Source organism: Sinohyriopsis cumingii, chromosome 16, assembly GCF_028554795.1.
Source record: "Sinohyriopsis cumingii isolate HCF-2022 chromosome 16, ASM2855479v2, whole genome shotgun sequence".
Classification (NCBI taxonomy): Eukaryota; Metazoa; Mollusca; class Bivalvia; order Unionida; family Unionidae; genus Sinohyriopsis; species Sinohyriopsis cumingii.
The window spans coordinates 13,244,471-13,259,952 of record NC_142976.1 but is presented as its reverse complement, the minus strand read 5'-3'; the positions used below and the strand labels follow the sequence as shown (position 1 = coordinate 13,259,952).

The window sequence follows — 15,482 nt, the reverse complement described above, 5'->3', positions numbered from 1 at the left end:
ACAATTTACTTGTCGTACATGTACTATATAATAATACAAGGGAGACACTTCTCTCCTTTCTCATGCAACCTATTTAAGAATCAACTCTGATATTTAAAGCTAGACCATCCTAACTTCATGCCTGTCCATAGTTTGTGCACCATTTTTCTCACAACTTGAAGACTCTTGTCTTGATATCCTGATGACATTTCCTAGGTCAGTACCTTTCGTCAAAAGCAACAGTAAGTACTGATTAAGAAATATTTGACAAAATAACATTTAAATATGTACTACAATTCAAATAAAAGAAAGCACACTATAACTGTCCTGTTTAACTTATGCCACTTTTGCCTCAAGTTTGTGGCCCAGGATCTAGTATTGGCTGTTCAAGTCAGAGCTGCTGTTCACATGTTTGTTTACTGGACTCTTTTTTTTTTTTTATCGTCAGCGGAAACCCAAGACAGATATATTTGCCATGGCAAAGGCATCACAAAAACTTGGTTAGTTTAACATGCAAAAAATGAATGAACAAAATGTTTCACTGAAATCTTTAAATATAAAGGAAATCTTTGTTATTTAATAACACTGAAAACAAATCTAATAAAAATGGATTGTGTGTGTAAATATGGTAATTTTTGCACTAATTTTACCTGAAACAATTTCAAGAAAACAGATGGGATTCTTGAATGGGAAACCACTTTACTGTAGACATGTAGACCAGTTAAAGTGAGTGTTATGCATAAATAATGTATTCATTTCTTTTGTGTATATACTCTTGTATTAACTACTAATCCATAAGGATTTAGCCAGTTTGTGACTGCAGATCCAGGTAAGTTGCAATAATAAATGTACATTAAATAAAGTAAATAGGTATGTTTTTTCATACTGTTTTCTATTATTATGGCATGTAATATTTATATTGCTCTTTCAGGCTCAGATTATGCTTTTTGCCACTTATATTAGTTATAAATTATGCTTAAACCTCTCTTGGGGGTTGGCATGTGTGAATCTACAATTTCCCTTTGTTTGGGTACCTGAGTAATGGGTACCCAGTAGAAATTTCTGATTTTTACAATCATCAAAGAAAACATTTCAATTTTTCTTCAAATACATTACTCAGTCATAATACCTTAGGAGAACTACCACTATGTCGCAAATCCAGCCCTCCCTGATGCTACTTTTACCTAAAGGGAGCTAAAAGTTGTCTGCCTACCTATTTTGCAGTTGGGCAGAGTGATATCCCCTTACATATAAGACTTGGCGGCATAGTGTAAAAATATCCCAGTTATTACTTCCTCTTGTGACAAGAAGTACGCTCTCATCATAAGAAGGGCCCCAAGTGGCCGAGTGGTCTAAAGTGCTCTCCATTACGGATCACTGCCATCTCAACTCTGTCTGCGTGGGTTCGAGTCTAGGATTTGGCCAATGTGGGTATGTGAGAAAGCTTGCCAGTAGCTTCTCGTGGGTCAGTGGTTCTTCCCGGAGTTTTCCCGGGTTCTTCCTCCACCATTAATACTGGCCGCCATGCATAGCCTATAGTGCTGAAAAATGGCGTTCAACCCCACAACAACAACAACTCATCATAAGAGACCTCACAAAAGCCAGAATCTGCATGGAAGATATGCCACTTCAAGTTGGAGGACTTTTTCACTTCTAAGGAAAGTATACTTCATCTATTTAAAAAATGAATAGGGAGAATGATCAGGGCAAGAATATGCCACCTTGATTGAGTTGCCAAAATAAAGCACCACTCGGGTGGCCTAGTGGTTAGGGCATCTGCCTCAGATGCGGGATGTCTTGGGTTCAATCCCCGGCCAAGTCATACCAAAGACTCATAAAAATGGTGCTAATAGCTGCCTCGCTTGGCGCTTAGTATTAAGAGGTTAGTGTTAGGACTGGTTGGCCTGGTGTCAGAATAATGTGACTTGGTGGGACATCATGCTACACATTGGCAAGTTCCTATTCAAGGCTTTTGTAGCGTCCAGGTGTCAGCTATAATGTATTTACTTGTACGGGCAGTCTCTCTGCCTTTTTCCTTACAAGTATTGCCTCAATAGATTTTTGTTGCACATCCTGTTTACGTCTCTATAATGGTGTCTCACTTTCTTTTGCGTGAAGGTTTTTTGTGTGCATTGTAGACACTCTGGTACATTTCTGTATTTCTTCCATTCTGGACAGACAAGTACAGGTCAGTCAGACAAGTACAGGTCAGTCAGACAAGTACAGATAAGTACAGGTCAGTCAGACAAGTACGGGTCAGTCAGACAGGTACAGGTCAGTGTTCTGTACATGGTGGTTTATTCAATCACCTCCTGTGCATGCATGTTTCTATAGGCGACCCTTTAGACATGTTTATCTGCATAAATGTTAAATCATATTTAGTGAGCATGTGTATCCTATGCAACTTCATAAGTTAGGTTTGGGTTATATTATTTAAATGAGTGCATGTCTTTATGCTTAGAAGAACTCCTTATATATGTATAATCCTTTCTTGTGTATAAGGGTGAGTTCTTTTACCATAGTATTTTTAGACTTGGAATACCATACTTCAATGATTCTATCTGTACAGGCCTTTCTTGTGTGCAAGGGTGAGTTCTTTTACCATAGTATTTTTAGACTTGGAATACGATACTTCAATGATTCTATCTGTACAGGCCTTTCTTGTGTACAAGGGTGAGTTCTTTTACCATAGTATTTTTAGACTTGGAATACCATGCTTCAATGATTCTATCTGTACAGGCCTTTCTTGTGTACAAGGGTGAGTTCTTTTACCATAGTATTTTTAGACTTGGAATACCATGCTTCAATGATTCTATCTGTACAGGCCTTTCTTGTGTACAAGGGTGAGTTCTTTTACCATAGTATTTTTAGACTTGGAATACCATGCTTCAATGATTCTATTTGTACAGGCCTTTCTTGACCTTACCTACAGGTAAGCATTGTAATTGAAATCATCTGCTATCCATGATGGTATAGCATGCACCCACACAAATCACGTGTAGGTACACGGGTTTATAAACAGGTGGTATTGTCATTAGATTTTACGTGTATGCTTCCTTGCTTTATTAGACTTATCAAAATTTGGGTCACCCGTTTAATGATTTAGCTCTGCATGGACATTGTGTTTTAAGACACGTGCAGGTCTATAGCTTTATCCATATTGCTCTATTTTATCTTATAGATTAGAACTATGTGCAAAACACAAACAACATACAATTCAGACGGAAGATGTCGCCTGCTTTTATGCTGTGTTTTTTTCCTTCAGTGTGAATCTTTGTGGGAACAAGGGAGATAATTCATCTTACCCATTGACATGATTGGAAACGGCTCCGGCACAAAAGTCACCACCACAGGACTTGTCATTTTTGGAACTCCCCTACCATGCCAGTTCTTTGTCCAACTTGTCTCCTTCAACAGAATGGGACAGAGCTAACAAAGAGCCAAGTTCCCTCTCTTTCAGCAGACATACAGACATGGATCAAATATACCATAATCCATCCCAACTGATGACCATAATGATATGCTGCTCACACTGATGGCCTATTTCCATTGTGACCAGCCTAGGCCATATACTAGGGCTCATGAAGAGCCAAAATTCAATATTACGGGCTCTATCAATAACAGCCCAGGCTTCCAGTACGTTGAACCCGACTTTTGCAGACATGTGCAGGGATCAGTCTAACTCCTACCACCTCATTTTACTCATTTGGCATGATAGCATGAGTATTTCCTCATGCCTCAACAGATGTTGCTTCGCAGTTTCTCTAAACTCTGTCACAAGAAGAGCCTCTTTACTCAGCAACTGTCTTGAAGTCACGGTTGTTAATTCAGGGCGGTCTATGAGCTTAGTGAGCGACAGACCTTGTCCCTCTTTGCAAATCTCATGTGTTACAGGCAACCATAGTCTCACTCCACAAAACCAAGATGATGTTACTTGTTCTACCCTACACAAGGGAATGGGAAGATTCTGCCTTCCGAACCTCTATTAAGAACATTTTTCCACCCCAAGAGCTTTGTCCTCCGACTCCAACTACAGTATGCACCAGCGCTCCAGCATCTGTTGATCCTACGTTGAACAGAAGGTTCTGACAATAGTTACGTTTGCATTCTGTGAGAGTTATGTACTTTCTGGCCTACCTTCATCATAAATTTGTCAGTAGTCTTAACATTTGCACTCCCACCAGCTTTTCATTTCTTTGGATGACCATTGTTGACACTGCGCAGTTAGTGAGCAATATCATTACAGTGACTTCATTGTTGGACTTTTGTTCTCTTGGGTTATCTTTCAACTGACAGAATATAGCTCATCTTCTCTCATTCAGAATACCTCAGGGCATGCATGGGAGTCAGTTTCAAGCTAAGAGCACAGCCTTTATTCTCTACCTTATGTTTAACATCCTGATGGACGAAGTACACTAATAAGCCATCAAGGAGTCACATTTACCTCCCTTATGCAATCGCATCATTGATACAGGGATAGTACAAAGAATCAACAAAAGAACGAAAGGGCCACTCATAGGACATGAACCTCAGAAAGCTGTCCTATCAAAGCTCCAACAATTTCATACCTTATGGATATAGCACCGAGAGGGTTCTATCATTTGTTCCACATCTTTTTCTTGGTCCCAGGGGCGAAAAAATCTCTGTCTGGTCATCGGCCTAAGTACCCTCAATCCATTTACAAATGCTCCTTGGTTCCCACTGGATATACCACAGTGCATAAGGAATGATATCTATGAAGGAGACTTTACCATCCCTGTGGGTTTAGACAGCACATAAATTCATGTCTCTATTCATAAGGCTCCCAGGATGTTCCTGCAGTAAGCCTACAACATTGTTTTTCAATTCGGGGCACTCCAATTGAGGCTGAAAATCAGCCCTGGGGTCTTCCCTCATCTAAGGAATCAAGTAATGGCATATGTCTGAACCATTTCTATGGCAACAACATCAAGTTACCTGAACAACATCCTGTAGCAGCATCAGCGAGTTAGCTCTAACCAGTCATGATAGCATTTATTACCAATCTGGACTTCTCATCAATAAGGAAAAATCCAACCTAGTAGCATCTCAATGATTCATTCACCTAGGTATGGACTTCAATACAAAGGCACCATATTTTGTCTTCCTCAGGATTGGGCATTGAAACGACCCATGGTAGTACCTTATGTTCGAGGAATTCTATACACATATGATAGCTCCATGTGACAGCATACATTGTGGTCCAAGGTTGCCTTGTACTGCATTTCTACTGTTTTTTTCTGCATGAATGTTTGCCCTCTGGGCCATCCTGTCAAAATCTGCACCAAACTGAGACTCTGTCTGTGGAATTGGGAGCAATCTCACTTGAGTCATGGCGGCTATGCATCTACGCATCCATTCGCTTGAGATTAAAGTCTGTACTGATGCAAGTGCAAAAGGCTGGGGAGCCTGCCCACTACCATCATTTCGGGATGCTAGCGGTGCATGCTTTCCCCCAAAACATCATCTTCATTCCAATATTTCTGGAGAGGATGGCCACTGTGAAGTCTTTTAGTGGGGGCAAGAATATTTAGATGGCAAGGGAGTTTTCATTCTGCCTGACACATCTACAGTGGTGACTTATCTCAACGACAAGGAGGATCCCAGTCCCCAGACCTTTGCATCATGGTGTGGATCTTGTCTCAGACAGTAAGGAGGAACTCAGTCCTACAGTGGTGATTTATCTTCAACAAGGAGGACCCAGTACCCAGTCCTTTGTATCATGGTGTGGAACTTTTTGAAGTGCTGTTGTTATCAATAAACCATACAGGTTCACCTTACCCCAGGGCTCCTCAACACACTGACTGACCCATTGTCACAGAACATCGACTAGTACAGAAGGAATGGTCTCTCCATCCCTTGGCTCTCACTCAGATCTGTACCTGATGGGACTACCATTGGTGGGCCTGTTTGCAGCAGTTGGGAATACCAAAACCCCATCCTTTGTCTCTCCCATCTCAGACCCAACAGCTTGGGCAGTGGATGCCATGTCACTGAATTGGACCAACCTGAACTCATACACCAACCCCCCAACACCTCTGATTCCAAAGTGATACAAAAAGCAAGGTAATCAGCCTGTAGACTCATCTTCATTGTAGCACTCCATCAGGAGGAGTTGTGGATTAACTGCCACATCATTTTAGCATCAGAAACCCCTGCAGGATTCAGAATTTTTCCTTCATCCTTGTCTGGAGCCCCAAACCTGCACATTTGGATCATCTTAAACAGGACCTCAGAATTAAACATTTCACAACCACTGATGGAGAAAATCGCTCAGGCATGATGGCCCTCCACCTCAAGACAAGGGCACAGTTTCACCCAGTGGTGCACAAACGAACATATCTTACCTCACAAGGCATCAATACTACAAATAACTTCCTCCTTTAGCTCTTCAAAGAGAGCAAGTTAACACCAAGTATGGTCTAAGGTTAATAATCCATGGTCGCCAACACCTTTGGTCATCACTGGAGTGAGGATATCGGACAAACCAAGGACTTATCTGACCTTCTCACCAACTTTGTGTATACATGGCCGGAAATGGTAACCTTAGGCCCAAAGTGGAACCTGTCTTGACTATTGACCTGGCTGGATAAGAAACCTTCTGAACCATTTTCAATGGCATCTCTGGTGCTCCTTTTCATGCAAGACCTGCTTCCTCATGGCATTAGCAACTGCAGGCGAAATTCTCTAAATACATGCCTTCTCAGCAGACCCAATTTTCATGCAAGTTCCGATAAGACAGGTCAGTCTTATTCATGACGGCATCCTCTTTCATCGCCAAGAACAGTCTCTCTTCCACTGGTAGCTAAAGTTTTGTCATGACCACTCTCTCATCTGGACACTAAATGCCACCTTCTAAAACACAGTCTGGGCTTTCAGGTGATTGGCTAATACAAACAGAGCTGTTGTGCTGAGGGAGATCACGCTTCCTTTTACTTCTCATAAAAGGACAGGTGTATTGATTAGTCAGAATATCATGTCCTGGAGTAAGGGGGTTATTCATTCAGAACATGGGGAAATAACCCCAGCTCAATGAACTTGAATGCATTTCGGCTCAAGAGGTTCAAGCAGTTGCCATCAACCTAGCATCAGACCAGAACTGTTCGCTAACTGACACCAGTCGGGCTGTGGAATGGAGATTGGACTCCACATTCTCTAGCTTTTACCTCTGAGATCTGTCATCCCAGAGAGGCCAATTTGATCTAGTAGGACTTATATCTGCAGCTTAACTGGTCTCCCTTCTAGATTGACAGTTTCCAAAGACTCGGCTTCACAACTTCCACTGGATTTGCAGGGGGGGGGTCCCTTTTGAAGCCATGCCCCGACCTAGAAGCTGTGTCAATACCTTAGGGGACCGGAGATGGTATCTCTGTGGTAAGGAGATATACCACCCTCCACCTCTTACCTATTCTCCTAAGGTATTATGATTGGGTAATGTATTCAAAGAAGAAACCAATTTTTCCTAGTAAAATATGTTTCTTCGAAAATGCTTACCCAATCATAATACACATTCACCCTCCCAGCCTCCCTGCAGTTACATCCATATGGAGCATGCCCTCTGCTCCATCAATAACTGGAATATTCTTACACTCTGCTGCCAAGTCTTATATGTAAGGGAGATCACTCTGCCCAACTGCCAAATAGGTTGGCAGACACCTTTTAGCTCTCTTTAGCTAAAAGTAGCATCTGAGATGGCTGGATTTGCGACATAGTGGTAGTTCTTCTAAGGTGTTATTATTGGGTAAGTATTTTTGAAGAAACATTTTTTTACTAGGAAAATTTGGTTTCAAGTTAAAACTTCCAGTCATATTCTAATGGTTTACATGAATTGTGCAATGTTGTTTTTTGGAGTCACACCCACATTCTCCCACTTGGGAGTACAAAGCACACTTTTTGAGTCTCAAAAACCATATAACACAGTCTGAAAAGTTGGCAGATATATGATGTGGGATTGGGAAATCCCACACAAAGGGTCATAACTTGTGTGTGGGAATGAGGCTTTACCTAGTTCCTGCCTATAAATCCTGGGCCAAGTTTATGGTTTTTCTAATCCCACATTAATGAACCTTATCAAAAACTCACAAATCCTCACGGATAAAATAAATTGGGAGACAAATTGACATCAGCTTTGTTAGCATGTACTAGATGGGCAGGTGTGATCGGTGATATAAACTTGCAGCAGTTTGTTGGATATTTTTTAAAATTAAAAATGCATTATCAGATTAAAAAAAAAATGTACAAGAAACATATGACAATTTGTTTACCAATGAATCATAATACTCAAATTGCAAGTTTCTCAAACTTCACAAAATAAAAATGATAATGAATTCAGTTTAATCCAGAAGTTTTTAATGTTTCTGTAAGAGTTAGCAGTTGATTTAATTCCTCATGTGAGGTAGGATAAGAGTCACATGTGAGATAGGTGAAGAGTCACATGTGTGATAGAAGAGTCACATGTGAGATAGGACCAGAGTCACACATGATGTGGGGTAATGATTTCCACATGGAAAAGTCTGTATTAAGAGGGAATGTAAGGAAATTACAAACTAAACATGATCAAACACGGTTGTATTTGAGGAATGGCCTTACCTTAAGTTTATTCAGAGAGACGGGTTGTAATGTAATTTAATAATAAATTAGATGAAATCGTGAAATCATGTTGCACCTATGAAATGCATGTAATAGGAAAACAAACTAAGAATTACCAGAAAATAAATATGTCTTTTTCAGCTTCTTTTTGACTTTTTGGCCTTTAAAAATGACATCACATACTGGAAGAATCGTGATACCATGGTTGGACTTTCAACACGAGCAGGTGAGTATCAACTGACAATCTGCTGTATTTGCCTGCCTATAAGTCGATGCCAGAGTCTAAGTCGAATGAGCAAATTTGGCAAATTTTTCATCCTTTATCCATATATAATTTTATGCTGAGTATCAGATGAAGCCACTTCATTCCACACAGCATCACGAATTTTATCCTATCTGTAACTCAGTAACCTTTCAGTCAGGATCATTAAATATAGCGAAAAGGACCTAGTTTGTTTCACACAAAGTATTTTAAATGTATTATTTACTTTTAGCTACATATAATGACACAGATCTGAAAATGTATTGACTTACAGAGAGCATAATATTTGTGATACTTTGTGGAATTAAACTATGTAACTTCCCATTTCATAAATATTAAAAACATCACTGTATGCTATTTCAGATTACCAGCAATAGCAATAGCTATTTCAGATTACCAGCAAAATTGCTTTATTAATGCTACAATGTTTTTTCCAGGTTTTTTTTTAAAGAGAGATGCAGAAAGAGAGGGATATGTATTCAATCACATTTTTCTTCTTGCACATCGTTATCAAAATAAAATAGTATCACCCAATATGAGAGAGAATGAGTGAGAGAGATTTCAGCTCTTCATGTTTTTTGCACCGTACTGCACCTGTTTAGCTGAAGCTTTTGTCAAGGAGAGAAAACATTAATAAATTAAATAGTAGAAGTATGAAAATACATACCATACTCCCTCAAAGTATAAATGTTCACATTATTTATATCCATGTAGACTCCATTTAGTTTAAGTCCCAAGAACGACCATTTCACCTGCTGTCTAATTTTCTAGCAAGCACAACCTCTCCATTCCCAACAAATAAGATTTTTTTAAAGTGCAGCTACTCTTCCGTTACATAGGCAGCAATTGTTTTTTTTAGCTTTGCTCATGCTTTAAATTGCTGACAGTTCTATTGGCAAGTTCAAAAGATGTCACTGGTTGAGAAATTTACATGAGTAACCAGCATTTCCTCTCATTATGTGGTACCATATTCATAATACCCTGTGGGTAGCCTCATTTCCCTTTTGTATTTAATTTGCATGTAAATACCACTACAATTCCATATGCTTCTTGGACAGTGGAAGTGGTAACTAAAACTAAAAGGAATTTCTTAACCAGTGGTATTAACTGATATTGGAATATTATGCTGCATTAAGATCAGTCATCAGGTAAGTGAAAGACAAGACATGTCTCTCTCTCTCTCACATAATGGGGTATAAAGTTTATTTGATTATGAGGTGCAAGAAGAAAAATGTGATGCAATGTCTGTCTTTTTCATGGTTTTTCATCTTCTAGTTTGTCAATTCTAATGCACATATATGTAATCATATTTCAACATATATTACTAGTGCATGCTGCTTTAGCACAATTCATCTGATGTACCTTAATTTTTAATACTGACGATCATGAAATTGTTAAAAATCCTTCCTAATGTGGGGTCCGATATTTTTTCACATTCGAGCTCTTCCCCAAAATGTAATATTTTTTACACAATTTTTTTCGTACTTACTGGAGAATTTTTTCCATATACAAAAAATTACATGACGTACAATAAAACAATTTGGATGACATGATCAGTATATAAGCCGATTTGAAGTATAAGGCAAAGCTAAGATTTTCTGGTCAAAAGTATCATCTTATAGGCCAGCAAATACGGTAATATCCTAAAGATAGATATACAGTCTTGTGTCATGAATCACAACTTCTTCTACTAATACCTTATCTGATCATAATAACTTAGGAATATCTCCACTACCTCACAAATCTAGCCATTCCACGCTTTCGTTACAACAAAAGTGCAGGAGCCCTGAGTGGCCAAGTGGTCTAAAGCGCTCTCCGTCACAGATCATTGCCATCTTACCTCTGTCTGCGTGGGTTCGAGTCTCGGGCTCAGCCAGTGTGGATATGTGAGAAAGCTTGCCGGTATCTATCAAGCCCAGTACACTTGGATTAGTAGTCAAGTGCTCAGTAAAATGTGCTGCTGCAGCTCCCAAGATTTTATGAGAAGTGCTTTTTAGCTCTTCGTTTCTGAGCAGAAGAGCTTTTTGGATGGTCTGTTGTTTTGGTCTCACTGGACAGTTTATCTGTTGAATTTTCATCCAACAATGACCAATTACAGAAAAATGAGAATAATTTCACACTGAAGATACAAATAAAAACAAACTAATGATTTTTATAGAAAGCATACATGTGAGATTTGACTGCATTAATCAGGTTAATTCCTGATTCAACTGGTGGTTTTTATACTGAACCAACACTGCCACCAACCCCTAAATTTTACATTAATTTTTGACAAGAAATAGCTATTTTGAATATTTTCCTGTGATAAAGCAGCTAAAAGAATCAGTATGTGCCTTATGCATGAATAAAGTTCACTAGTACTATAACAAATTAGCATACTTTTCATCACCCCTCAACCATCTAGATTTTTCAATATTTACCTCTGTAGCAGACACACGTAAATACGTAAGCCAAGTCGGCTGCTCATTTGCAACCCAAGTTACGCATTTGATCTCCAATGCTCATAAAACTGTGACAGGCAGTCACCAACAAGCCAACCCATTTCCAAGCCTAACTCAAAGTAAATCTAAACAACGTTCTAGATTTAGCTTATGTGTGAATTTATAAATACTAGGCTTGTGATAATTAGGTTCATGCCTTCTACCTTAAAAATTGAGGGGGGTGTGTCAAAATACAAAACTATCCAGTGAGACCTTAAGTGTCCATTATATGTGCATCCATTGACACAAGCTTATTGGATGGTCTGTTGTTTGCTGTCCATTATCTGTCCATCCATTGACACAAGCTTATTGGATGGTCTGTTGTTTGCTGTCCATTATCTGTCCATCCATTGACACAAGCTTATTGGATGGTCTGTTGTTTACTGTCCATTATCTGTCCATCCATTGACACAAGCTTATTGGATGGTCTGTTGTTTACTGTCCATTATCTGTCCATCCATTGACACAAGCTTATTGGATGGTCTGTTGTTTACTGTCCATTATCTGTCCATCCATTGACACAAGCTTATTGGATGGTCTGTTGTTTACTGTCCATTATCTGTCCTTCCATTGACACAAGCTTATTGGATGGTCTGTTGTTTGCTCTCCATTACCTGTCCATCCATTGACACAAGCTTATTGGATGGTCTGTTGTTTACTGTCCGTTATCTGTTCATCCATTGACACAAGCTTATTGGATGGTCTGTTGTTTGCTGTCCATTACCTGTCCATCCATTGACACAAGTTTATTGAATGGTCTATTGTTTACTGTCCATTATCTGTCCATTGACACAAGCTTATTGGATGGTCCGTTGTTTTCTGTCCATTATCTGTCCATCCATTGATACAAGCTTATTGGATGTCTGTTGTTTACTGTCCATTATCTGTCCATTGACAAAGCTTATTGGATGGTCTGTTGTTTACTGTCCGTTATCTGTCCATCCATTGACACAAGCTTATTGGATGGTCTATTGTTTACTGTCCATTATCTGTCCATTGACACAAGCTTATTGGATGGTCTGTAGTTTACTGTCTGTTCCATCCATTGACACAAGCTTATTGGATGGTCCGTTGTTTTCTGTCCATTATCTGTCCATCCATTGATACAAGCTTATTGGATGTCTGTTGTTTACTGTCCATTATCTGTCCATTGACAAAGCTTATTGGATGGTCTGTTGTTTACTGTCTGTTATCTGTCCATCCATTGACACAAGCTTATTGGATGGTCTATTGTTTACTGTCCATTATCTGTCCATTGACACAAGCTTATTGGATGGTCTGTTGTTTACTGTCTATTATCTGTCTACCCATTAACACAAGTTTGTTATCACTAGTCCACCTAAATTACTTCTAGGATTGCCTTGAAATTTATATACACACATTCATTCCATGGTCTAATTGATCCTAAATGAAAATGGTGCTTCTTGGACATCCAGTTGGCCACTACTACACCCATCTTGATTATAATCTTGTTATTATTACTCCTGAAGAATGGATGGTCCTGTCAGCATGTTGTCTTATGATGACTGCTTGGTACAAAATGAAAATGGTGCTGATCTTATTATGGCTACTCTAGATGGACGGTCATATCAACAAAGGGTTTTCAGCAAAGACTTTTTGTGATGTCTAAGCAGTCCTAAATGAAAATGGTGTGAATCTGCTGTCCAGTATGGTCACCACTGGAGCTATCTTAAAAATCTTTTTATCGCAACTCTACTTGAACAGAAGGTCATATTAATATTAGGTTTTCACCAGAAGGCTTCTTATGATGTTCAGTTGGTCTTTATTAAAAATAGTGCTGATATGACATCCAATACGACCACTACAACAGCCATCTTAAAAATATTGTTATTGCTACTCCACTAGAAAGCGAAATCATGTCTTAAAGATATTGTTATATCTACTCCACTCCAAATGGACATCTATGTAAACATGGGATTTTCACCAGTAGACTTTTTATGACTTCTTATGGTACCTAGTTGGTCCTAAATGAAAATGTACCAATCATACATTCAGTATGTTTGCCACAATGACTGCCTTAAAAATCTTGTTGTCACTACTCCCCCAGCATGAATGATCATTATGACATTGGGTTTAATTAGAAGACTTTTGACAATGTCTACTTGACCCAAATTAAAATGGTGCCAGCTAACATCCAATATGCAAATCACAGCAAGTAATCTGAAAATCTTGTTATCCCTGAAGAATACCAGAGACGGTTTAAATGCTTCATAGTTGAAAGGAATGGGGTAGGTTGTTTGGATGGTTGGTTGGTTGGTTTAGCCCTATATGTAGATACATTGGGTATGTTGGTTGGTTGGTTTAGCCCTGTATGTAGATATATCAGGTAGGTTGGTTGGTTGGTTTAGCCAAGTAGAAATATTGGGTTGATTGGTTGGTTTAGCCCTATATGTAGATTTATAGGGTAGGTTGGTTGGTTGGTTTAGCCCTCTTAGTAGATATTTCAGGTTGGTTGGTTGGTTGGTTGGTTTAGCCCAATATGTATATATATTGGGATGGCTGGTTGGTTGGTTTAGCCCTCTAAGTACATATATTGGTTTGGTTGGTTGGTTTAGCAGTATACCAATACAGTGCTACTGGTAAGTAGTGACAATTAGAAGTTAACATTTGAATTTTTTTTCAAACTTCAGTTAGAAAAGCTTCCAAAGTTTTGTTGGTTTTTTTTGGTCAAAACTACTTTAGTTTAAACATTTTCTGCATAATAATTAATGTTTACAGTGGATACTAACATAGAGGTGAACTATTTAATCATCGATTAAATTATGATTTAATGTTGAGGTAGGCTATATTCTTTTATTGTCAAATATTGTTATTGTGATTGACATTTTTTAAATGTTTCGGAGGAAATATTTCATAGGAAGGACATAGAGTTTATAATATTTTGTTTTAAATAGTGTTTTATTTTAGGAAAGCAGCTCTAACATTTCTGTATTTTTCACTTTGTAGTGGTTTGGAGATGTATTTCCACCATTATCATATTCCTGTACCTTCTGGATGAGGAGACAAGTTTACTGGTGTTGATACCTGCTGGTATTGGGACTATCATAGAGGTAAGGTAATAGTTTGACATGACTGGATATTGACAGTTGTACTATTGTTAGTGCTATATATGTTTAATTTGTATTGTTTGTTAGTTTTTTCTCCGTGAATATGCCATATATATTTGTATTTTGCTTTTGACCTTGTCCAAAATTAAGTTCATTGAGTAGCTGACCAGTAAGTTTTATTTTGTAAACAAATAGTCAGTGTTTAATATTTCTCTTTGAGCATGGGTTAAATATTAAGATCATTATCATTGGAAGTTAACATGTTTATCCTAATCTAAGTCAAGGGCATTGGTATTTCCCATTTTTTTAAAAACCCTGGTCTACATGATGTTGACTGCTTTCTGTGTTATAATTTTAGCAACATTTTATGTTGTTGATAACTTAGAATTTTCTAGAAATGAACTTGTGACCCAGATTCTGATTTTACTTTTGTGTCTTAGTATTTTGTATATTGTATTCTTGGGGATTGCTCGTTCTTGGCATTTAACATCTGAGACAGGATCAGTCTTATTGTCATGTTCAGTTTTTCATTTGGGTGGAATTATTTATTCAAATTGTCATTCATTGGAAATACAAAGTGCTCATCTTTAATATTTTTGGACTGGCAATATTAACTTGGAATTATAATGAATTCAGATAATGACATCTTAGATTATATTGTTGTGCTTCATCAAAAGACTGCTGGTACATCTCCATATTACAGGCCACTAGAGACACATCTACACATTCAGAGTTGATTTTTTTTTAACACCACTGGAATTTAATTAGAACTTTATTCATTAGGATTGGAAATTGAACTTTTAGGACTATTTGTGATTTAATTCATAATACTGCAAGTGCTTTTAAATTTTAATTTTGTATTCCAGGAAAATAAATTATTTATTGAATTTTACAAAACTTGTTGATTTTTTCTCTTTTCTGTTATTTAGTTTTAGACCATTGAGTTGTAACACTAGGGATAACTTAAAATTGAATCCAGGCAAGTAATATTTGCATCATACTTGTACATTTGGGCATGTAATTTGAAGGACTTGGTTATCTAATCAATTATTCAGTTGTTAAACTCATTTAAGTAAAATAGTAAAC

General features: G+C 38.1%; 1 protein-coding gene across 2 annotated transcripts in view; it reads left to right on the top strand.

Annotated features, from left to right (window-relative positions):
- The window catches only part of LOC149779963 (lipid scramblase CLPTM1L-like), a 90,150-nt gene that overhangs the window by 42,330 nt on the left and 32,338 nt on the right, over positions 1-15,482 (top strand). For both annotated transcript variants that reach the window (XM_089936680.1, XM_089936681.1), the window contains 2 exons: positions 8,728-8,812; positions 14,296-14,399. In XM_089936680.1, coding sequence (XP_089792806.1) covers positions 8,728-8,812; positions 14,296-14,399 — 189 coding nt within the window. The remainder of the gene's footprint in view (positions 1-8,727; positions 8,813-14,295; positions 14,400-15,482) is intronic.